Raw genomic sequence first — 26,666 nt, 5'->3', positions numbered from 1 at the left:
AAAGGAAGGAACATATAAAATTTGGGAGGAGATGAGAATTAAAGACATGGTAAAAGAACTTGCTGAATGCAGGAGTAAGGATATCTCACTCTACACTCTAATTCCAAGTCTCAAAAGGACTGAGCTACAAACCAACAAAAGATCAATGAATAATAGAGGCCAGAATGAACTATATAAAGTATCAAACAAATAAAAAAAATATAACAGCAGATGAACAGAGCAAGACTTTAAAATGAGGCTAAAATATGACATATTTTTAAAAAGAAAACAAGACCATTCTATACAATTTGTATTTCAGTGCCTACCTTAGTGAAGGTCTCTTCAGTGACACACAATGGAACATTGTAATAATGCAGCACACACGAGGGTGGCTGGATTATATTCTTAGATGCTTGGCCAGCACTTGTAAAGCGATTATTTTTGCTCATTGCAAAATCTTTGTAGCTACTTGTACCATCCTCCAGCTCAAATATTTGACTTGGAACAACTGAATGTTGTTTAGACACACTGAAAGTTAGAAAGAAAAAAGGTACAGAACATACCTCGTTAGATAAAGAGCAGCAAGTACGCAGTCTCAAAATGTTTACATACATATCTGCATTAATCTTAATGAAAAAGGCATATGCAGTTATTTAGTTGAAATACTTAATATTTTGAAATTTAAATATTTAAATGTACTCTGCATTATAATCAATCACTCACATTTTAGACATCAATTAGAAAAAATCTATTAAATATGCTCGCATATTAGAAAACTTTAACATAAAAACATGTCCATTTTGACATGCTGTTTTATGATCATAAAACTAAAAACTAAAATCTGAATTATATGACCCTAATACTTCATCTAAAATGACAACACTATAGCTGCTAGATTCAGATGTGCCTTCATTTACATTAAAATATTCTGAAATTGAAATTAATGTCTTTAATAAAAAAATAAAGATTTTAAAATATTTTTTAAAGTTACCACTTAAGATATTTACCAAACATTAAGTCTTTTCCCAAATAATTTGACATTGTTAAGGTGTGTGACAGCTCTTTCTACAGCATATTCATCACCCATTTCTACCAGTGCTGTACCAGGAATGGTCTTCATAAATTTTACCTGTAAATACAAAATCCCCAAAAGGTGACCATTTAATTCCCTTCTACAGTAACAAAATTTCTAAAAAAAAAAACAATATGGTTTAAGTGGTTAATGTCAAATATAAAAGATTACCTGGAATCTTAACTTTATTCTGCTGTGCCATTATTAGATACTCTTACCTCACATCAGAATTCAATAAAGTTAAAAAGGAAGACTATAATTCTGTTGAATAGCATATTAAAGAAGAGCATGGGCTTATGCTGGCTGTTATTTATTAACTGTGTGATCTAGGGCAATGTACTTCACTTCTGTGAGCCTCAGACTTCCCTATAACATCTGACAGGACTCATCAATATTTATTCATTTAACACATATCTATTAAGTGCCTAATATGCTTTGATAAGCACTGTGCTAGGAACTGAGGATTTAACAGTGAACATAACAGACATGGTCTTCTTGAAGCTTGTATTCTAAGAGGCAGGTGAGAAATTTAAAAGTAAATAATAATTACCAAATACTCAGAGTGCTGTTACAGCATTATACAAAATCCTATATAAGAAATAATACAAGATGGCCTTGACACAGCACTGCCAGTAGGAAGGCTTGTGCAAGGTAGGGGCAGTTTAAAAAACAGGCAATACTTCATAAGTTTTCATGACATTTGGGCAGAGGCCATATTATTCTATTATTCCAATTTTAGTATAAAATACTGTAAGGGTTAGATGGGATAAAGAATGATAATCACTTGGCATAGTGCTTACCCCTTGCAAAGTCCATAAATAGCTATTAAGTACCACTAACATTCATGACACCCTGAATACATTTTTTTCTTATCTGTTAACCTCAAAGGAATACTGGGAATACAACAAATGCAACAAAGCATTTATATCCATCACTGCAACTATTAACTTTAATGGGGCATTTTTACACCACGCCCATATTAAACAAAATAGCTGTAGCAGGACTTTTCAGTTTTACTTGAAATCAATTGTCTTCTTGTGGGCAAAATTTGTCTCCCTTGATTAAATCCAAGAACATCCTACAAATTTAACAGTGACTAAATATATATGTTAAGTATGTAGTTCTTAGTTTTAAAAAGTTAGGAAAAATTAACTTTAAGGATTAACTTTAAGGATTATGATGGCTTGAGTTTAATATATCATAATTTATCATTTAAAATGTTTAAAAAACTTTAAGATGTGGAACGAGAGAGACTAACATTGTTCAAATAATATAAATAAGATTTAAGTTTTATTAGACAAAGTGATTTGGGTTTCTAAATTAAGAAATGATTAGTTCATAACACAAAAAGACAAAGATCTATAAGATTTTACTTATATGTGGAATCTAAGGAACAAAAAGAACAAACTAATCAAAAACAGACTCACAAATATAGAGGCACAATCTGGTGATGGCCAGAGGGAGGGGAAGTGAGGGGTTGAGAGAAAGGGGTGAAGGGTTAAAGAAATAAAAATTAGAAGTTGATAGATGGTCATGGGATAGGGAGCACAGCATAGGGAATGCAGTCAGCATTAATGTAATGGCTAGATGGAGAGCCAGAGGAGAGAAAGAGCAATTAGGGTGATCATTTTATACACTATATAAATGTCTAACCAATGTACTGTAAACTTGAAACCAATAATAAAAAAAGAAAAGACAAAGATCTACTAAAGATGATTAAACTTCCTGATTCTGGTTATCTACGAACGTGAAAAGCACAAACAGAAAAGTAATACTATGTAAAGAAAGTTAAAATACACATTAAAGCCCATTTAGTTATTAAGCATGCAGCTCCCAGAGCTCAACTAAACACCCAGATGTCTAAGATAAACGTCTATGTGAAAAAATCTTAACTTTTTTCCCAATGTTGCTAAATCTGTCCCATGTATTCTTGGCTAGTTACATAAGCAGAAATATACCATATGTTATCCCCGAGACCAAATGTGAAATTTCCTTTTTTTTTTTTTAAATGTGGTCAAATAGTTATGTTGAGGAAATTCTTGTTTCAGAGATTTTTCGAGTTGCTGCCTCATATTAAGGAGGCTTTAGAATTTATGAACTAAGTACTAAGAGTATACCAACTTTTTAAGCCATGCTCTCTCCCACACGCTTATGACTTACAAGCTTGTACTTTTTTATTGTTGTGAAAAGACCACTAAAATCACTTAAAACAGGGAAAATATCATTACTACAGTATTGAAATTCAAATTAGTAAGTGTATCAAATAATTGGTAACTTAAGACTACTAATCATTTCTCCAGTTAAATCCTCTTTGATTCTTTCAAAAATAGTTTAGCATCTACTTTGTAACAAGGACATTACTAAGTCTTTGTGAGATTATCAATGAATAAACATCACAGATCTGGGGAAACCAGAGAGTTATCTGGTGAAAATAAAGTTATAATTTTAAAGATCTTCAAAATATATAAAACTTAAATGTTTTGCTACTTTTTGAGTAAAGTCTCCGGAGAAAAACTTTTGGACACATTCTATCAAAGTTGGTCAGTTTCAAATATCATTGAACTAAAAGTACATCTCTCCGTAGAAGATACTAGAACTCCAACATTTGGGAGGCAAGTATATAAATCTAGAACCATCCTAAAACTCATGACTTGTGGCCAAGCTCTGAGACATGTTTGTGTATATCTAGCTCCATGAAAGGAACTGTTCTTTCAAATTCCACAGTTCAACACGTTACATGCTAGAATCTCTTAAATTGTACACACATATGTATATACATATATATGTATGTGTGTGTGTGTGTGTGTGTGTGTGTGTGTGTGTGTGTATGCTTTGGTAACTGATTAAACCACTGTTTTGGACTTCTATTTATATTAGTTATTTATGTTTTTAGTACCAACAACCTATACTGATCATTTACCAACAAAAAATGATCCATTAGGAGTTCCTACCTTATGGATTTTTAGCTTATGTGGGTCACTATTAAAATAACTTCTATGTTCCTAATATAAGAAGGCACATATTTGCTGCTTTTTCGGATTTTCCTACTACATATCTTAGCAAAATAAGCTAATATAAAATGAAACTTACCTTTTCAATATTTCCATATAAGCAGAATAGGTTGAAGACTCTTGAACAATTCATTTTTAGCTGATGCAATCCACTAACCATTACTACTGAACCAGAAGGATTTCCTCCATGCATGTAAGAGGAAGAAGCCTGCGGTAATGGATACGCAACAAGCTCAGGTGTATCTCGAGAGCCCATTCTATAACGGCTTGGTAAAGGCAATAATGGACCATGGGATCCTATAAAAATGATCAAAAAGAAAAACGAAAATACGTCAGCAAATACACTATACCATACAAAAAATTAAACTCTTACTATAACTAGTTTGATGTATGTCCAAAGAAAACACAAATGTGTGAATATTCAAATATAACCTGTGGGAATTAATAAAATCTATATTTATTTGTACCAGATCCAATATACATTGACCTGCACACATCTGCATACATTGAGCTCTGAGTTTATATATTTAAAAAGTAAAACTTTAACAAAAAAAGTATATAAGATTATGTCATAAATAGAAGAGGAAAAAGTCAGTGTAAAACTGTGGGCCACTATATATACATTATATCTCATATTTTAAAAAACCACCTTCTGCCAACGTCTTTTGTAGGATAATACAATAACCTAGACAGTGAAATCTAGAAAACTATGCAGAAATATAAGAAAAAAGAACATCTTTAGTTTCACTTAAAAGTTGTCTCTTTAAATGCATCTACTATAATGCACTTTCAAGTTAGTATTTTATTCCAATTCTAATTTAATTTAGATAACTAAAACCCTAGATTTAGTTAACACCTCACCTATTCGGAGTTGTTATTATTCCGCAACCTCCATTTTTTAGAAATCACATCAAGAACCAGAAGAAAATGTCTGAGTATCTGAACCTGTTATCACAGAAACACATGCAAATCTACGTCTCTTATTTTGAGAATTCTTAAGAACCAACCTGTTAACTTTATAGTCCTAAACAACTTTATCTGGTTTTCCCATCCACAACAGATTAGAAGTAACAAGAAAAATAAAGCTAGAGTGAATGGAATAGACAGGAATGAGAGACTCTGGAGAAACTGTGATACTGAAGGTAGGCATAGGGCACATTTACAGGGACAAGAAGAGAGGCATAAGAACTCAGAAGAGACAATTAAGCTGGAGACAAGATATGAACACACATATCTTAGGTGCTCCTGAGTTGGTGATTACAGAAGCATACTCTGGGATACAGGCATAGGTCCTCCTGATGCTCAAGAAACCAATCCAAAATCCCAAGTCCTTTCCTCATTTCTCAAGAGCATATAATGCTACAGACTTTCATTTTTATGTAAGACTATAGAATATTTGTGATCTATTAAGTGAGTTACTAAGAACTACTGTATTTTGGTATCACAGCATACTATTAGAGCTTATGTGGACTCCGATTCAGTATTCTAAATACAGCTGCCATTCATAACAACAGAGCAGCACTACCACTGAGCACATGCAGTGTGAATTCCTGCAATTTTATAGAGGAATATTTTATTAATGCATTGTCATCGGTATTGCCTTAAATTGGTCATGATTTTCAATTGCTCTTCTTGCTGGTAATTGGTAGTTTATCAAAACAATCAATATAGTTCATGGTGAGTTACCTGTTAGTAACTACACATATTTTGGCCTCTAAACTGTTATGTGTATCTTGGGGTTATATATCAATCATTTTTATCTCTATTGCAAAAGTATATATAGATATTATACTCCCTCCCCCACCACCTACCTCCCCACTACTACCATTCGCTTGTAATGACACTACTATAATGACAAATTTTGATAAATGGTCAGTGGAAACCTTCCACTCTGCTTAAGTTGGCCAAGGTCTAAAAACTGAGTTGTACTGCCATAGTCACAATCAAATTCAGTTCAAGAGTATAACTGATATTTGTAATTATGGCCTTGACCTATCAGAATTAAGTTATGTTACCTATAGAATTTAAATTGTTACTGATATTGTTTGAGAAGATAAGGAAAAACAGAAGTCTTTAAACAGCTTTCTATACTAAATATAAATAGTTCATGCAAAAAATTTCGATGCTTAAAAAACTAATGCTTCCAGTATTTAAAAAATCATTTTGTGGGAAAATGCTATATAAATGGCATTATTAATATTTTGAAGGCATTTCCCATTTTCGATACTCTTAAAATCTTTGGTCCAGGCACCAAAACCAAAGATTCTAGCAATTAATATACAAACTTTTCCTGGGCTCAGAGCAAATAAATTTGTATTTTTGCCAATTCTCAAGTATGAGGGCTTCTATCAGTCTCATAGGGTTGGGCTTCCTAAATTAAAAGAGTTAAATAATTCTGAAAGCACAGATTTATACTGCTATAATAAACTAAATTGTAAATTTAATCTCATTAAATAATTAAACCTTTTCCATTCCATCTTTCTCACATAGCAACATAAAGGAAAAGCAACGTGTGATATGACACAAAAATGCAAATAAATCTGTTTTGCTGAACTGCTGAACCTAAAAGGTACAGTTGTGATTTGCAGTATTTGTAAAAAGGCTCAATATCACTAGCACTCACTCTCATCTTCTTTGCCTTTTCCCCAATTTCCTCATCTTCTCTTTTCTACCTCTTTTTATTCATCTTTCTCTCTCTCCCTCTCCTCCCTTTCTGTACCCTATTCCGCTTACTTCCCTAGGAAAGTAGAATTATCCTCAGTGAAATGTTTCAATGAACACAGCTCAGAATGGATGCCCCTACATAATCGTACCACAATAATTCCTCCTCAGAACTCTCCAGAGCCTGAAAGATCCCTATTTAGCAATTATCACTCCAAAAAATTTTGGACCGCCTCTCTTTAAGTAAACTTACATTTTAAAATTCATATACACACACACGAACCCTCTAAATAAATTAAGGCATGAAACTGACAAAGAATTTCACAATAGACTTTTTTAAACTATATAGCTCTTCTAGGGCATAAACATATTTTTGTTTACACAATTATTCAGTAAGATACATTTTATAAAGACAGTAAACCTGAAAACTCACACTGAGAAAACAGTCTTTGTCAACACTATTAGAGTACTTTGTCTTTCATTTATTCTTTCGCAGATTTTTCTAGCCTACTTTGGCAAAACATTTAACAAATTTCTAGCCTTCAGCTGACTGCCATGACTTAGTTGTATGTTCCACAACTACACTCAAACCTGTGATTAGCAAATCTTTTGTAAACTCTCCCTTATGCAAAGAAGCACAGTGGTCTCCTAACATATTTCTTTACTGCAGGATCAGAACTACCCATATGACCACATTTAAAGAAACAGCTCAGAAAAATGTTCACGGGACACACTCACTAAAATGACTGTATGTAATAAGATTTTCATTCTATATCACAATTACTGTTTCGACATAACATAGTTTCAACCATTTCTGCCATACTATAGAAACTTAAATGCATACACACACAGGTAATTAATTCCTGTAGTTCAAAAATAGGCACTAGGGAATAAGCTAAAACTCACAGCTAAGAATGACTATCAGGCATGTACGCAACCTGAAAACATTTCAGACAATAGGCAATGCCAGGAGCTTTTTGATGATAAATCCCAACAGTACGATATAGCAATTTCTATTTCTACTCTTCAAATAGCATTGTACTTAAACTTTCAACCACAGAATAGGTGGGCTCAATAATTTCTTTTAAAAAACAAAAATATTTAAAATCACAGAACTTATAACCAATTAAAAGTCTTATCAATAGTAATTCTCAACATCTACTTACAAGAACAATAGTCTGATGTCTGATACCTAACTTTTTCTGGAGAAAAAATATTATTCTAGGTTTCATAATCTTATCAACATAGCAAACATTAAAACAAAAGAAGTTTTAAAGAGGATTTAAATACAAACAAATTTAAGCAAAACTGAACTATCAACTGTAGAACTAATATAATTAAGATCTAACTAGAAACATGTTTCCTTTTCAACAAATACCCCACTCATTCTGCCTTTATTATTCAAAATTCCTCTTTGCTCATAATTGGTAGAATGGAAGAAAATACACTTACTGAGCAATAATACTTCTTTTTGGTCCTCTAACAGACCAGAGCTCATTACTAATCAAAACCAAGACAAAACAAAATGTAATGGTAAAAAACTTTCAATCCCCAACCAATAGCTCGTTTATCTCAAGGACTGTATGATATATCAATGTTCTAAAAAAGCAAAGGATTTTGGACAACTCCTTGGAAGTACATTATAAGGGACTGATCTCATATAAACCAAGTCAGGTAAGCAGGAAAAATAGAAACAATAAATGTGCCATTCTTCATCAGAAATGCAAAAATTCTAACAGTTCGTCTCTACTACCTTCCTTCTGCCTTGACAAACTTACCATAGCCATCATGTCTAAACGAAGAAGGGTGTTCTCCCAAAATGGCTTGTCTCTGGCGACCCTTTCCTCTATCTGACACAAAAGTAGAAACATGGTTTTAACAATTTTGACCCAAGTACTTAACAGAGTTCTCACATGGGAAACACCCATTCAAAACATCCATTACAATTCATAAAAGACATGTGATTCCTGGTTAACTTTAAACATCCATTCATATCCAATTTAAATACAAACACCAAAAGTTTAAAGTAATTCTATCTAACAAACTCCACTTAACATGAAAATATCTTTTTGGCAAATGCCAAATACAATCACTTTCAAATTTAAGGAAAGAATGGATACTTTTCAGAAAATGAATGTACACAATGCTAGAGTTTGACACTGTACAGAAGTTTTTACCAATACATGTCTTTAAAACAAGCTTTAAGTGCAGTACTTTTGAAAGACAGTACCTGAATCATACTATTAGCTTCAACAGCAACACATTTTCAAAGTAGGCTTCTTTCAAGAAGTTCAGCATAAGCCAACAACAACCTGTATTACATGGTTTCACAATCAGTAAACACAGAGTATTTTGTATGTATATACACATATTTACAAACACCTACAGACTTGACAGCTGGAAATTTGCACATCACTGGCCCATGTTATATCATGGATTGGTCATTGTCTATAGATCTTAACACCAGGCAGGACTATGAGCACCCCCCAAAGTTTAATAGCCAAGATAAAGCTAACCAAGGGGGCTACATTATTGGATGAGAGTACTACAATACTCCTAAAGGATAATTTGTATTCTAGCTACATTTTCTGGGAAGGCATGCCAATTTTCCCAAATCTAATTTGAGACTTCAATAAAAAGAGACTTGCAAGTTTCTAAAACAGCACTTCCTATGTTGGTTAGTAAATTTTAAAAATCCTTATACAATACTTTTAGAAAGTTTGCTGATCAAATTACAGTGTCCAGTGAGATTCCTTTTAATGTATCTTAAGAGTCCAGTTGTTCTAATCTTTGGAAATTCAAAGAGAGAGGCTTTCTATATAACCTTAGTCATCTAAACAAATGAGGTTTATGGGAGATGAGAAATACTTTAATTTTCACTTCAGTCTAGAGAAGTTTTAATTACCTATTCCAAGTTACCAAAGTATTGAAATTGACCTAGGAGGTCATCTAGTTCAACTTTTATTCCGTGTATAAATTCTCTACATCATCCTGATCAATTGAGGCCATTTAGCCTCTGCTTATCCAACACCAGTATCAAGGTACTCACTACTTTCTTTTACATTTTCAGTTAGTTCTGAATCATCAGAAAATTAATTTTTATATTGTACAGAAATTGGTCCTCTACTCATATTCTATCCTATTTGAGGCCTCACAGACTTAGTCTTTTCCCATAAACCTTTTCAAATGCTTAAAAGCTATTATGATCTTCCTTCCATGTCTCCCAAATCGTTTCTTCTCCAGTCTAAACATTTGGTTTCTTCTTTCCATTACATGGCTTTCAGCACCATTTAAGTCTCACTCTCCTTGAATCAATCCAGTCTGCTAATGCATTCTGCTAATATTCCTCTATTGAGGCAAGCCACCAAACACTAAATACAATTCCTTATCTGATCTAAGAATCTTATACCAAAATCACCATGTAGTCAAGGCTCAGTTTTACTGATACAGTTAACAGTGAGCTATAAAGGAAAGAACACTGGATTCAAAATCAGAAGATAACAACTTAACTACTAATTTGCTATATAATCACAGAAACAATCTTCATTCATAAAGTGAAGGAGTTAGGGTAAATGATCTCCAATGTATTTTTCAGCCAAACATTCTCATTAATATTTCTCTATATTTGAAGCATTCACTACCTAATTTAAGATCACATAAATAGAAGTGTGAAGAGTCAAATACTGTCTATAAAGAGTGATTTGTAACCTTTTCTGGATTCATCTGAAATATAATGGAAGCTGTGGACCTTTTCCCCAAAAAGATGCACATATACACAAGTTTCACTTAATATTTCTGGAGGGATTCTCTTTGAGTCTAGGCTAAGGATTTTTTAAACTAAAATGCAATATGGGCTTAAAAGGACCTTTTAAAATGAGATTATATTTATAAAAGCACTCTTTTTTTTGGCAGAAAAAGTTACAATTCAATATCAACTTGAGTAGAAGCTGAAGTCACGACAAAAACGTAAACTGCTATAGTCTTGCCAGACAAATCTGTAAGGAATTAGAAAACAAGAATTCTTTTCCCTTGAAAGCATAAAACAATTAAAATTCTTTTACTTCTTTTAATTATATTTTACTACTTAAATATCTACCTTACACATTTCTAAACTTTTCTGACTGTAATTCCTTGCATGAAAAACTAATCTAAGCTGGCTCTGTGTAAATTTTAGACCTTTTAAAAGAATAAACATTAACACTATTAAAATAAGAAGCATGTCTATGCCTATAAGTGTTTTAAGAGACATTAAGAGAAATGTAACCAAAACTATTTCAAATGAGTAAAAAAACAACAAAAATATAAACCTGAATGTTCAATAACTGACTAATTTGACAGAAGTGAGAGATTTCTCATCAACCACTTGTTCTGTTGTTTGAGCACCAAGGCTTTGTTTTCCAATACTGCATTCAACTACACCAAGCTTGTACCAAGCAGATCTCTGTGAGCAGAGAAAAATGTGGGGTCCAGCCAAAGCTGCATTACAGAACAAACCTGTTTGCAACCCCATACATAAGGCAAGATGATATCCAGAGAACTGAGAATTAAAGGGGCCAATCATCCAAAAGTCCTAAATATTTGAACATGCAAAAGGATCACTGCATTATATTTTTTCTTTTGGCAAGAGTACATGCACTACAGAGTCCCTACTGTCCAAGATATTTTGGATGCCATAAAAATTTTTCCTAGTTCATTGAATTTTACAGATATACTCATCTTGCTGAGTTTTTTCAACATATGGTTCAAACACTGATATTGTAGTTGAGATGTAGCCAATACTGCAGCCCCCTTGTTTTTACAAGATCCACATTTTAATCTGTATATTCCAGACTTGCCACACAGTTAGTTGAACAATTTTATCAGTCAAATCTATGCTCATGAAATCTAGCATTTATAAGTTTTAGGTGAAAATGTATCTCAAATGAAATGCTTTTATTTTCAGGTTTATCAACTTAAAATATATATTCTACCTTGAACAGACATGGTACTTTCACCTACATTTGAAATGTCAAAATTTCTAGTTACACAAATTAACATGAGTGATAACCTTAAATTGTTATAAAAAGTAACAACTTATAAACAGCCACTTTACAAAAATCAAACCACACAGAAAATCGTCTTTTACATATAATGCACCTTTTCATTATATTATTCTGTTCAATGTCCACACCTGAGGAAAAGAAGTAAACTTAAGTGCAGCAAGTGTGCACCTTTCTAATCCTTTTATCTTTAATATCTGTGTGGATTGGTTGAGCATTATCAATTCCAAGACCTGTAGATAAATGGGCCCTGGTTATTTGCCAATTAACAATTTGAATCTAAGCTGAAAACAGTTACAGTAGTGGGGGTTAACATTTACAACATTGTAGATAAAGTCTATTATCCGTTAGTGAAGTCTTAAATTCTACAACTGAAACCTTAAGGGAAATCAGAGCAATATATACATACAACTTGAATAAATGGGCACAGTCTATCATGGTATTCATCCCATGCAACTCTGAAGTACTGATAAGTGTCCTCCTTTAAAAACTTGGGGTGATGGTGCATGCAGTATGCAGTCAAGGTGAATTGCAAGTCTGAGTTTTTCAGAGGGCTTTTGCTGATGCCGATGTTGTGCATGATGAAGTGTAGAGTCAGCCTGCTGGAGTCCTCTAGCCTTCTTAATGCCTCGTCCAGCTTGGGGGAAAAGTCCTTTCCATAGAGAAGCAGTGTGCAAGTTTGCAGTTTGTAAGGAATATTCTGAATCAGTTTCCTCTCCTCCAAAGAGAGAGAGCTGCTTGGAGAAATGCAAGTCCTTGAACTGCGGGCGTGCTTGTATGTGTGGGCTCCTTTGTTGAACTAAATATAAATAACTCAGTACATACCAGTAGGGGGCACTAATGTTCAAGGTTATTTTCCAGCATTACATGCCATGGCCTTTTGCAACAAAAGCATTCACCAACGAGAGTTTTCATTTGAATGAACTAGCTCATCTCAGAAAAAAGGAATCTAACTGCATGTAAAAATTTTTCAGCAGATGTAAGTACATTCTAAAATGCATAAAATACTTACCCCGTCTTCCCAAATATGGTTTAGTGTAGTCCCAACTGTCATTGTCATTCCTAATAACATTTAGACGAGTTGGCTGTTAAGATTAAAAGAAAGTTAGGTTCGAATTGTATATCTAAAGGATAAACATTTCTTTGGCAAAGTGTTGAAAAGATATTTACCCTTGCATATTCGATTTTTAGTGTGCAACACCCAGCATATATATCTGCTCCATTTAGCGCTGCTTTAGCTTTCTGGGCACAAAGGACTGATTCAAACATAAAGCTCTATTAAGGAAATTTGGTTTAAGATGTCCAATATTTAATCATAATTCACTCCCTTAAAAAAAAAAAACTTAAAATAATCAGAAATAACTCACTTCTGGAAACGTTTTACCAAATAAAATTTCTAGATTAATTTTAGTAAGGGAATTTATTTTTAAGATAAACAGTACCATTGTAAGGTATATAAATGTCTAATCACTAAGTTGTGCACCTGAAACTAATAATAATACTGTATGTCAACTGTAACTGAAAAAATAAATTTAAAAGAGAAAAAAAGATCAATGGCACCAAAGAAAATGTAATACAACCAAACTATCTACATAAATCCTTCTAAGTCATCAGAAGTACTTTATAAATTGGAGGGGAGAAGGGAAAGGAAGCATGGTCACATTATCTAGTAAAGGACAGCTTGCTAACTTGAATGAAAAAATATTTCACTCTTAAGAACATTACAAAGAATCAAAATAATACAAAATAAATATTTAACTTTTATGTATTTCTGAGAAGGCAGGATTTTATAATAATTTAACTATGTTTTATTGGTTTTTAAAAATTATTTAAGTGTATGACTCTTTAAAAAAAATCAAACCAAAGAAGTGGCAAAAAAAAAAAAAAGAAGGGCTACAGCCATGCCACCCTGAACACACTTCCAATCTCATCTGATCTCGGAAGCTAAGCAGGGTCGAGCCTGGTTAGTACTTAGATGGGAGACCACCTAGGAAGACCAGGTGCTGTAGGAGTAATAAATCAATCAATCTAAAGAAAATAGATCAGAGTGGGAGAAATAAACACTTGTCTAGAAATGATTCTGCAGGAAAAAATAAGATCTATGTTACATAGCATTCATACACATCAGTAAAAAAATTTACAAATAAAGGATATTCAACCATTGCTTGTATCCCATTTCTCTTGAATATAACAATACGTTGCACTTTTCCAACAGGGTTGCATACAGTATATAAAACATCCTAAGAAGAAAAGAAAACAAGATGTCTTCACATTTGATATCTGGAAAAACATTAAAGCTACATACTGTTTTGTTTTACTAAAGAAAAATTGTCAAGATGTCACTTTTACTAATTGCTAATTAAACTTTTAAAAATTGTTATACTTTAATAAATCCAAAGTAATTTTCTCACCTACACAATATACCTGCACATTAGAGAAGTTCCAACAAAACATCTGAAAAGCACTATAACCTACTTGATCTCCTAAATGAATCCTTAATTTTCATTTTCTTAACAAGTGACTAAAACACTGACAATACAAAATTAATACCAAAACTGTCATCGATTAATTTTTTTTTTTCCCCAAACGTGACTCTGAAATGTTTCATATTATAATCACTTGAATGGTAATAAATATTTACTGGTAATAATTAAAATATTTATGGTAATAAATATTTATTAAGGGGTAGTAGAACAACCCAATATCCATTCAAAGGACAATGGCTATTGAGAAAAGATCCAGGGGAAGGTCATTTATACAGTATTGTAAGACACCAAACAAGATGCCTGAATCATCTGAGAACTTAAATATCCTTTTAAGAACAATTCTTCAACTTTCAAGACATTTCTTGAGTACCTACAATTACACAGCTGTACCATTAGGTACCAGGGACACAACAATAAACAAACCAGAGTACTTGTATTAGATTAGTTATATTCTTTTTGCCAAAACACCAAATACTGTATATACATTAATACTTTATATTAATAAGTCAATAAATGTTATAAAGATACATAATGTCTAGTTAAACTTAAATAGTATCTTATGCTTTAAGTTTATGACCCAATATCATTTACCCTTACTAGAAATCACACTAATTGAAGCTTCCCTTACTGTGATACCCCATTCATCACAAAAACCAAGTGCTCTTGACACTAGCTTATTGTGAAACAGCATGTGATTATAAAGCAGAAAACTCAACTAGTTCAGAACATGAATCTTTTTAAAAATTGTATACTATTACTTTTTTAAAGGGTGAAGTAGGGAGTTTTAAGTAAATTAAACAGGTTTTAAACAAGTCATCTCGAAAGAGCTTATAATGACACATGCATCTTACTATGTAAATCTGTTGTTACCTAGTAGATGTTCTTAATACATGTGCTGGCACATGAGAGAGACATATTTCTTGGATCATTTCCAACAAATCTATCTAATCTTTTATTATCAGAAACAGAGTTAACACTGATAAAAAAATTTTATATGTGCTTATTTAATTATAACTGTGCTGATCTTTTTAGCTTCAGTGCTCACCATTTCTTTGTTCATTAAATTCAGTAGTCAAAATTAAGATTACTTTTTAGCAATTCTTAAAAAAACACTATTTTTAAATATCTGGAGGGCAGTGAAGAAAACTATAGGTTAAACCGTAGATAAGTCACTCTAGAGGCAAATTCCAAAATCACTTTTAGTTTGGCATACTAAAAATCCATACCACTGTAATTGGATAAAGAGGATTCTGAATTGATAGCAGAAGAACTTTGTTGCCTCCTGATGGATCATCAGTATTTCCTGGCCGAGTGATCCTTTTGCTAGTAGAATAGTTGAAAAAAGCCTGTTGACCAGCAATGTACACAGGTTCATCTGCAGCAAATGTCACACATTCTTTGGCACTATCTATGTTCTCAAATTCCACTAGAGCCTGCCGTTTAAATGGCATCATCATCACATAGCTGAAAGGGAAATTGGGAGAGAATACCCAAATGTAAGTTCAAATGAACATTATCTGTTCTCAATCAAGTAAAAGCAGACTTTAATGAAAATGTGTCAAATCATACAGGTTAGTATTCTTCACTCTCTATATTCAATGTTAGTCGACTAAAATCATCCAAATAAATTGTGCTATGTCGGATAGACGATGCATATTTGAAAGCTTATCCTCCTGTGACCGAACATTTATCTACCTCATACCTTCCTCAAGCATGATTTTCTGTTGAGTTACTAATGACACTACCCAGTTTATTCCTCAGTCTTCCACTCCCAAACAGTATTAGAAAATATCTAGATACAGAAACCAACAAAGATAAAACTCAACAGAAGTTTAGCACACAGACCCCTAACGACAGAAACTACCATTATTGAATTTTCCAAATACCCACACTAATAACTGACTGTCCTTTAATTTATCTTATTAAAAACAGAGAACCAAGAGACGAAATACTGCCATTTGCAACAACATGGATGGACCTTGAAATAATCATACTAAGCGAAATAAGCCAGACAGAAAAAGTTGAAAATCACATGATATCACTTATATGTGGGATATAAACCTAGAAGCAACAAATGAACAGGACAGAGACTCATGGACATGGACAATGGACTAGTGGTTACCGGAGGGTAAGGGGGAAGAGGTAGCGGGGAGAAGTAGACAAGAGGAAAAAATTTTAAATTATTTCTTCAATTAAAATAATTAATTTTTAAAAAATAATAATGAAAATAAAAATAAAAACCAAAAATAAATAAAAGCAACTGCAAACTGACCAAATTTAATACAAATAATCTCCTTCAAAATATTTTTAAATATTAAAGATTCCGTGAAAAGATATTCACTAGAATTATCATGGTTGTCTATGGGCAAGAGGGTGAAGTATTTACTTTTCACTGTATATTCTTTTGGGGAGAGGAATACAGTTTCATACATGAAATGAAAGACAAAGAAACGGAGGGAGGAAAGAAAGAAAGAAATCGGAGCATGTGGATCATAACAGAGGAAACAATTCATCCTCTATTCACAGGAACAAGAACCTTAAAAATGTTTTAAAACACAATTAACATGGTTTTTATAATAGGAAAGGGCTGGAGAAATGACATCAGGTCAGGTACTCAGTGACAACACTGCTTCTCAACCAGGCATCCAGGATTTGTTGCTATACTTTAGAAACTGGCAAATGGTTTATTTTAGTAAAAAAAAAAAAAATTGTAGCTTGGCAAATTATGTAATTTATTATAAATTTCTTTAGTTATAAAACTTGGAGGATTGTTGTCAAGATTACAGTTACTACATACAAAATGCTTGCCTTGCCTCATTCATCTTTATATCCTCAGAATTTAGAAACAGAGCCTGGCACATATAGGTAGTTATTCAGTCAAAAGTTGTTGGTCTATGAATCTTGTTAGCTCTCCCCACATACATCATACAAAATTGAAGAAGAAAATGCAGAAAAAATAAAGCCCTGGATTTAAAGATTTACCAAGTATAAATACAAGATATAGATCCCAGGAGAGAAACATTTTCTTTGGAAACAGACTCCATGCTGAAGTTCTAACACCTTGGGCATAAAAAAATAGAAAACCCTGGAATCTGGAGTCAGGTCAATGCTAAGTAAATTAAAGAAGAATAAATACTCTCTCACAAATATGAGCTGGTTTAATAGCTAAATGATATTACCAAGTTAACATGTTAATAACGCCCTTTGGCTCTTTGAAGACACATAAAAATCAGAAAGGTTCGAAAACAAATTCTTTATTGGCCTATCACAGTTTGGTCATAGAAAAACTGCTTTCTATAACTACAGTAAGAAAAGAGCTAGAAGCACAGGCTTAACAGTTAAAAAGGTTACCCAAGAAAGTGGTGTCATAAGAAGATAGAGAAGGGAAAATTAGAATGTTGCAGATATTTTAAGAATGCACTTAAAGTGTCTGGCAAATAATTTTTTAAAAATCTTTAAAAAGCATTAATATGAGCAAGACTGGAAGACCAAAGAGAAAAAATAAATAAAAAGGCTAAGAGACATGGTAGGGTCTGGTGTTTTCAACTTATAGTTCAACACGTTTATTAAATTCCAAATAAAAATATGAGGACGCAAAAGACTTACTACGTATACTAGGTCTCAAAAGTTTTGTTATGAAATTTTAAACTGGTATAGCTAATCACTACCTGGCATCCTTTCCTTTAATGCAGTGGTCCCTAATCTTTTTGGCACCAGGGACTGGTGGTCCTATGAGAATCTAATGACTAATGATCTGAGGTGGAGCTGAGGCGGTGATGCTGGGGAGCGGCTGCAAATACAGATGAAGTTTTGTTTGCTCACTGGCCACTGCTCACCTCCTGCTGTGTGGCCCAGTTCCTAAGAGGCCAGGGACCAGAACCAGTCCAAGCTGGGGTTAGGGACCCCTGCTTTAATGGGAGGAGGGAATAAAAAAACAAATGGGAGAGGGGAAGAGAAGACAAAAGACTCTCTATATTTTTAAATATTCTTTTGATTATAATACATGAATACACTACAGAATAAAGACCAAAAAAAAGCAATTTTACTATCCTGACACAACTATTCTCGACATCTCATTATAGTTTCTGCTGAACTTCTTTCCAATGCATGCAGTTTTTATGTATAAATTTGGATATATTGAACTTGGTAACTTTAATATGACTGGTTTCTGTATAATCTTTATAATCCCACATAACACATCACAAAATAAATAGGGAAAGGTTCTATAAATGCAACATTTTGAAGCAAAATACCTAATCCTCACTGGAGGCTATTCAAGGTTCTTTCAGCTTTAATAGCAGCCACTTATTCAATATTATCTCATACAACTAAAACTCCTGTTATGTATATTTACGCCAAATAAACTCTTAATTATATACTAATTTGTTCCAACTATTTCACGACTTTTCTTTCTACATAACTACCAGTTTTGAGGGTAGAATGATGTACTATGCAAGTTAACCAAATAACATTTTACCATAAACAACATTTTACCTAAGTGTCAAACAGTATAGAATCTAAAAATGAACAGGCACCCAAAAGCAACTCAAAGTACTCACCAACTTAAACACATAGTTCTATTTCTTTAATCCCCAATATTCAGGTCATGGTCATAATTAACATCAAAATTTCCAACTATCTTTGTTCGTCAACTTGTTTTTCTGACATTGTTTCAGTATTTCTTGGCTATAAGAAAATAACTTTAAAAGCCATATATATATTTATAAATATATATATTTATTATATATATATATATATATAAAATAAATAAATAAACCAGAAATAACCATCTCTTTATAACTCCATTGGACAATGCACCACTTAGAAGGTCTTTACAGTGAATGGAATTAGTCTAGTGCCAACATACAAGTCTGAACAAGGTCTAAGAAGTTTGCTTCAATATATGGCTTTCTAGACTGACTTAATTTCCATGATCTACTCCAAATGGCTAAGAAGTAACATGGTCATCTTAGTGACACTACAAGAAATGAGCTTTCTTATGTCCATGAGGATTCCCTACTTGTACCTCCAAAGATAAACAATATGTAACAGTCAGTGGTTTCTGAGGTACATAAGTTGAGGATATAACAGGTTTGCCAAGTCATCTACTTCTCAATTAGGTCATGAAAGAAATGAAAAAGATGCCATGATACAAGGTATCACCTAACACTACTCTTACGCATTTGAAGCCATGATTCCTTTCTATTGGACATCTCTGATCACTCCCTCACCCTCTATTTATTTATCATCCTTTCAATACTCAACTCCACATAAATTTTTATAAAATTGAAGCAATCAAGCTATCTCAGCAAATATATTGAAATTTCCCTCTTATTTACATATTTTGACTTAGTCTGTGCTACTAATGCCTAAAACAAAAACTCCAAACATACTCAACAAGGAAAAAAAACTAATAAAATCAACTCAATTATCCATACTAAGAAAAGAACAACAAGGCATACTCCAAAAGTAATTTAGAAAGAAAAGTGTTTATTTTTGGTAGCAGATTCACTTTCCTAATTATGTTTTACTTAAGACAATATTCTTAAGCATATACCAACTGTGGTAAGAGAAAGGAGGAGCCCAAATGAACACAAAAGACAAAAGACAAACAAGCTAGGATAAAACACGGACTGCTCACCATCTTAAGAACTTGCAGCAACATGTACCTAAGCAAATAATGCCTACCCTTAACCTACTCACTTTTAGTTGCCAATTAATTCCTAAATATTCCAAAATAATTTTTTTTTTAAATCAGTATTTAAGAACCACTACTTGACACTCTGAAGATGAAAAGTATAATCAACTCATCAGTTTCAAGTAGTCCTTAAGAAGGAATCGTGGACTCATTTGAAAATCAGATGAAAAATGCAATAATCAATTTCACATACAACCTAGTTGGGGAGTAATGGCTAAAAAAATGTATCTATGAATCATCCCAGAAAGGTTAAAAACATCAGGCTCAAAAGGTTCCAAAGAAATAAAGTCAAAAGTAAACTTGATATATACAATGGTTAAACATCAAGGCTGTAGCAACCACATGAAGCTTGTTCAACCATAATGTATTCAATCTGCACGAAGTCTCTATTGTCCTTACCATATTGTCCCAAATTTTTCCAGAGCCTCCACAAGGTCTGCTTCCACCACAGATTCACAGAGTCCTCGAACATGAACAACCGGTGAAACAGAAACTTTATGATGACTTCCACCTGCCTCCTAGAAAGAGAAAATAATTTCGAGTTAAAAGCATTAAAAGTCTAATTGTGTCTTTTAGTAAATTCAACTCTGCCTTAAAAAAGAAACATTAAAAAAAAAAAAAAAACCAACTCCAAACCAAGTTGCAATTCACAAGTTGGCAAAAGGACCTAAGAGTAAAATCACCAATTAAATTCTTGGCATGAAAAAGAAACAAACTCAAAGATACAGAGAACATTTTGACGATTGCCAGATGGGAGGGGGGTTATGGGGGAGGATGAAAAAGGGGAAGCAATTAAGTACAAATTAGAAGTTAAAAAATAATCATGGGAATGTAAAGTATAACAAAGGATACAGTCAATAATATTGTAATAACTATGTATGTGATATTAGATGGGTACTAGATTTATCCAGGTGATCACTTTGTAAATTGTATAAATGTCTAATCACTATGCTGTACATCTAAAACTAACATAATATTATAGGACAACTGTAATCTTAAAAAAAATTATTTAAAAAAGTAAAAATAAATGCTTAGCATGAAAATTTTGATTTCTTAAAAGGGAGAATTCTCTCTCAATAAGGACTAGAAATTCTCCCTTTTAAGAAATCAAAATTTTCATGCTAATTTTTCAAATTAGTCTCCTCTCAGAGAAATGAATTACAGAACCAACTCTAAAATCTCTCAAAAGATGTAATTTTAATACATGATTATTTAATATAGTTCCTAAATGGAACAGATAGAGGCTCGAGTCTTTTAAAAGTTCAATGATGTTAAATGTAATTAATATGATACTTAGAAGATCTGATTATCTTAAACTCAAGGCTGAAAATATACCCCACACCCCTTGGATTTCTCCTTATTCCCACTCAATAAATCTGTCATTCACGAATTTACCTACCTTGATTATTTCTCTTCTCTATCTTTATGTCCCTTTTCTTGAACTTAACAATTTCTCCTTTCTGTAGTTTATTTTTAAAGAAAAAAAAAAACCCTAAGGTTGTTTCCAAATATAAAACTAATATATTAAAGATATCTTTTCAAACTATATTTTCACCCCATTTTCCCCCCCCAAAATCCCATCACTTTTCTTCAACCAATATTTTCTACCTGTACTATCCACTGGTGATAAGAAATCTGAAATTATCTGTAGAGCTTCTTTTATCTGCCTCAAAATTACCTCTTTGAAGCATCATGTTATGCATCTGATTCCTAAGTTGGTGAACAAATCAGTATTGTTTACCCCATCCATATATATTAATATGTTGATCGTGTCTTCTCCAGCTTAATGAATTTTTTAAATACTTTCTCATACAGAAGTCCAAATTATTTCTACTTCAAATATTTAGTTATCTAGGCTCTCTCCTGATCTATTTATATCTATTACTTATCAGACTAATTAATAATCTATTAATTATCAATGTTTGATACCCAGCAAATGAAAGTATGCCTACCATTTATGTATATATTTTTTCTTTTTTATTACTCAATCTTTTCTTTAGATAAACTGGGTCAACTATAATGGAGGCATTATTCAGTCGCCACTACAGGCTACAGACCAGTCTAGTCATAACCATTCCAAACTCTCCACCCCTCAAAGGCTATCTCAAAGACAAACTCTAATAATACCAACCTTAAATGCTAATTTTGGCTATTGGAGACCAGATTGAAGACCAGGCTCTATTAAAGAGAAGGACATATCAGAGAGTATAAATGAAGTTTCTATTTGAGAGGAATGAGCAGGGCCCCTTAACATCTCTTCACACAGAAAAGCAACAATTTAACTGTAAACTCACAAAGGCCAGACACTATGTCCTTAGGCTTTTTTGTTCTCCCAACATCTCAATGCACATGTGCCGAAAGGCTACTGAACAATCTTTTCTGCTCTCCTATGACAGACCACTCCCAAATTCAATAATTTGCCCCAGAACACCAACACACACACACTCACTTCATGTAGGCCAAGTAATTATCTAGCCTCTCCTTAAACACTTTCAATGACAGGAAACATACTACCTAGACAATCCATTATATTTTTAGAAAATTCTTCATAATATGCATCTATATCTGTCTCCCTGCAGTTTCCTATCCAAAATGGCCTCTGGAGTCACACTAGTGTTTGAATCTTTGGACACTACAGGCTCAGTGATCTTCAGCTACTTAATCTTACTGAGCCTGTATCATTATTTAAACAAAGAAAAGAAAAGAACAAAATCCTTATCATGCAAGATTACAATAAATAAAATATAAAATGACTAGCAGAGCTAGACGTAGTTACCAAACAAAGGTTCAATATATGTTAGTTGGCACCCCCAACCTTTACTTGTATTTCCCTCTTCTACACAATTACCTTCCAATTACTTGTAATGATTTCTTAAATCACACCTAAGTCTACCCTGCAAGATAAATATCCCCTGAATTCTTCTGTCATTTCTCATGATGTGATTTTTAAGTGCCTTCTCCATTCTGGTAATCTTTCCCTGGATACACTAGAATTTATCAATATCGTACCGAGAAATGAGCAAAATATTTCCAGATATTTAGATAATCATCTCTGACTTCAGAGACTTCACACAGACCAAGAACAAACTAGTTTTAAGGGGCAGTTGCAAATATTTTTTAACTCGCACCATGCTTAGAGTTAACTACATTTTTTCCCACTAAATTAAATTAATCACATATCTTGGTTCTTTTTCTTTTTTTTTTTTTAAGAAACAATACAGCAGATTTAAAATATGGGAACCACTTTAATTTTCCTATCCAAAGTTTTAGGTATATTTGATCACATAACAGAGCAAAGATTAAAAAGAACAGCTATATGGTTCAAATAACATTTAAAAAAAAAAATCTTTAAAAATAATCTTATTTATTTTTGCTCACGTAATAGAAATAGTTTTACCCAAAATCCCTTGCCCCTTCTTCCAGTTAAACACTCCAAAAAAAAAAAAAAAAACTCCATATTATACTGGTATTCTTAATCAGTCATTTCTTTCCAACTTCAGAGGTAGCACAGTGATTAGTTGGGGAAAGAGGAGATGAAAAATGGTTGATCAGAGGAGAAAATATAGGCACTAGGAAAGAGAGACTGTTCTCTTTATTTGCTAGTTATAAGACTGTAAGCATAGCTTTATCACTAGAGGAAACAGAGTGAAACGTGGAAAGAGACAGAATCAAGTCTCTATGACATCACCTAAACCCCTGGATCCAGTCATGCCTAAAACTAGTGCCATAACTTAGCTTTCTCTGTTACATGGACCAATGAATTTCCTAACCCTGAGCCCTTTTTGTTTTCCTTAAGTTCATCTCAGTTGTTGCTGTGGCTGCAACTGCAAGCTTTGGAAGTTATATTCAATTTCATAGAGAAAAAAAAAACACTAAGTGAAGTAGAATCACAGATTTATAGACATAGAGTTTTTGTTGTTTTTAACTGTTTTATCTCCATCACGGAGAACAGTACCTAGCACATGGCAGGACTCAAGTATTTTTAATGAGTTAAATATTTTTAATTAGATGATCACAGTGATCATCTAATCCAACCATCTTATATGACAGGTAGCAAACTGAGTTTCAGAGAGGTTAAATCAGAAAGTATGCTGGAAGCATAGCCAAGGCACCTGCTTTGGTTGGGCTTATGGCTCTATTAACAGCTGTTTTCATTTTATATACTAACACAAAGAAATAGTCACTTGTTAAAACCAAAAAAGAGTAAAACCTACTACTTTTCATTTCTTTCCCAAAACTAGGCCTGAAAATCCTCACTCACCATAGCAGTTTGGCTAAAGAAGACATAGGACATTACTGGTATAGAAGTCTCAAAGCTCTGGCACTTACCTCCAGGGCACATTCTTGAAATGTTTTATTCTCCAGAGTGCAGTTACTATGCTCACTGTCACCGTCTCTAAAAACTTCTCCTGTGGGGCTAAGCTAACAAAGTGACCTCATCCCATCGCCCATCCTCTATTCATCCAATAAACCATTAGAATATTCCTATCATCTCTGAAATTTAGATCATTAAAGTATAATAGTATATCTTAAATTCAAACTAGATTCTCTACATAATGTACATTCGTTTGTTTGGAAATCCTAGGATCTACATTTTTATCTTGGTATTTTGCCATCTTGCTATTCTACTTATTAAAAATTAAATAAATTTTCACCTCATCAGCAAACAAAACACTTTAACAATCTTTAATTTGTCTGTTTACTGACTAGCAGAATAAAAGAAAAACTTGAAAGTTTCCAAAGTACCTTAGTGCTCCATAAATTTTTATTGATAACAGTATTTATAAAAGCAGATCTTTCCTAGGTAAACTCCCAATTCAATTCCTCAATTTGTTTTACCAAAGGCAGTCGCAGTATTTGGAAGTCAAGCTGCTTTCTTAAAAGTTAGCAGATGCAGAAATTTACAATAATATGATCCTGAGGGTCATGCCTACTAAACATAAGATGACTATTTACTCTGTAAGAATAAAGTACAATACATAGCATGAACCTCCATAATCAAGCTTTCAACAATGAAGCCCAATGAATCTAAATCTCTTGGGGAGTTCCTGCTCTTTAAAATATGTGCAGAAGACACAAATATTAAAGGATGTCCTATTCCTATTTCTCATGTCCAAATTACTAACTCATTTCTCTTTGTTCCTTAAAACATATGACCATTCACAATGACCAATTCGTCTTTAAATTAGGAGCATTTTTAGAAACACTTTTTCTTAAATACATACTCACTTTCCTCACACTCACAGAAATAACTATGAAAAGCCAAACAATGTAAATCTTTGAAGTCTTACTTTGCACTTTATAAACTTCCAAGTAGAGGTGAAAAGACCGCCATCATTGTACCCAATCCGCACTTACTTTAACAGTTTGACCAAAGGTATTTCTTCTCTGGAGATGCTGAAGGACCAGTGAGGCTGAGCAGAACCCTTTTCAGTTAAATGAATTACCATATTTCTAGATGATGACGCACTAGATAGTAAACTATCCAGAAATTTTCTATTCTACTAGAATTTTATTATGTACAGTTTTCCATAGTTGCAATGATTTCAAGAGTACCAAAAATTACATGAAGAAAAACGTTAAAAAAAAAAAGCAGGAAAAATAAGCGTTCATTAGATTTCACAATGCAATATTGGTTCTTTTACTGTTAAATAAAAGCAATTCACCCTCTTTTAAGAAACAGCAGTAAGTTAAACAAAAAAATGAGAATTTATAACTCAATCTGCATATATTAGTTCCTGCCTGGGTAATTTGAAAGTTGCATTACATTAATCACTGAACTACAAAGTCAGGTATGGAAGGCATGTAGTTCGACTTTCACATTTTACAGACTAAAATAACTCAGCATAGTAGTTAACTGGCTCTCCTAAAATCACATGGATTGTATGCTTGCTAGGACTTCTGACTTTCCCCAAGCCCTGCCCAGTGCTATTTTCACTGTTAGATACAATTCACTCCGGCTATATTAACTATATATTATTTTCTTCCCAACACCCTAAACCCTAGTTTAATGTTTGACCTGTTTTTTCTTAATTTTTATAAACGAATTAAAGTATCTTTCCGAGACACTTAATGGTAGACAATTCGTGATGCTGCAGGAAAACTCAAGACTTTTGACAAAAGAAATACACAGATCCAATGCAACTAAATATCCTGTTTCCAACTTCCACAATGGAAGTGGCTTTGAACTGAAACTTTTAAAGAAGAAATATGCTTCCTTTATTCACACTTCCAAGTTACATTTTGAATAATCCAAATAGCTAGGCACAAAAATAAAATAAAAAAAAAAGTAGTCTCTAACCATGAGAAAACTTTTAGAGAAAGTATTCTTTTTTAAAATGTGTTGCAACCTTATCCATCAACATTATCATAGCTGGAAACTCTAACATAACTTTGGGGAATACTTTTTGGAATTATTTACATAAAAACTCAACTAAAAGGCTTCTAATTTGCCTCTTATTAAAGGTGGAAAACATCTTAATCTAATAATAAAATATGTGTATAATTTCAAACATTTCCGGTAAAGTTTGCTTTTAAAGAAATCACATTAAAATGTTAAATGTTTAAAGAACATCTTTCATTAAGACAGCTTAATGCCCCCCAAAAAGGCTAAAACGTTTACTTTGTTCTTTTTTCTTACAGTCTCCAACCAAATGCAGCTGAGTTACTGTTTGCTATGGATAAAACAATTTCCACATTCCATCTAACATTTTGGATGAA

The 26,666-nt window shown here is 32.9% G+C and overlaps 1 protein-coding gene and 1 pseudogene across 2 annotated transcripts in view; one reads left to right on the top strand and one right to left on the bottom strand.

Moving 5' to 3' along the window:
- The window catches only part of HNRNPLL (heterogeneous nuclear ribonucleoprotein L like), a 67,859-nt gene that overhangs the window by 4,371 nt on the left and 36,822 nt on the right, over nt 1-26,666 (bottom strand). For both annotated transcript variants that reach the window (XM_039887383.1, XM_039887382.1), the window contains 9 exons: nt 20,346-20,464; nt 15,475-15,712; nt 13,917-14,002; nt 12,933-13,029; nt 12,775-12,847; nt 8,502-8,573; nt 4,142-4,359; nt 987-1,108; nt 306-507 (listed from right to left, as the gene is read on the bottom strand). In XM_039887383.1, coding sequence (XP_039743317.1) covers nt 306-507; nt 987-1,108; nt 4,142-4,359; nt 8,502-8,573; nt 12,775-12,847; nt 12,933-13,029; nt 13,917-14,002; nt 15,475-15,712; nt 20,346-20,464 — 1,227 coding nt within the window. The remainder of the gene's footprint in view (nt 1-305; nt 508-986; nt 1,109-4,141; nt 4,360-8,501; nt 8,574-12,774; nt 12,848-12,932; nt 13,030-13,916; nt 14,003-15,474; nt 15,713-20,345; nt 20,465-26,666) is intronic.
- On the top strand, nt 13,654-13,774 carry LOC120622350 (uncharacterized; annotated as a pseudogene).

Source organism: Pteropus medius, unplaced genomic scaffold, assembly GCF_902729225.1.
Source record: "Pteropus medius unplaced genomic scaffold, Ma_sr-lr_union100, whole genome shotgun sequence".
NCBI lineage: Eukaryota > Metazoa > Chordata > Mammalia > Chiroptera > Pteropodidae > Pteropus > Pteropus medius.
Note: the sequence above shows the minus strand (reverse complement) of the source record. Positions and strands in the feature narration are given on the sequence as shown.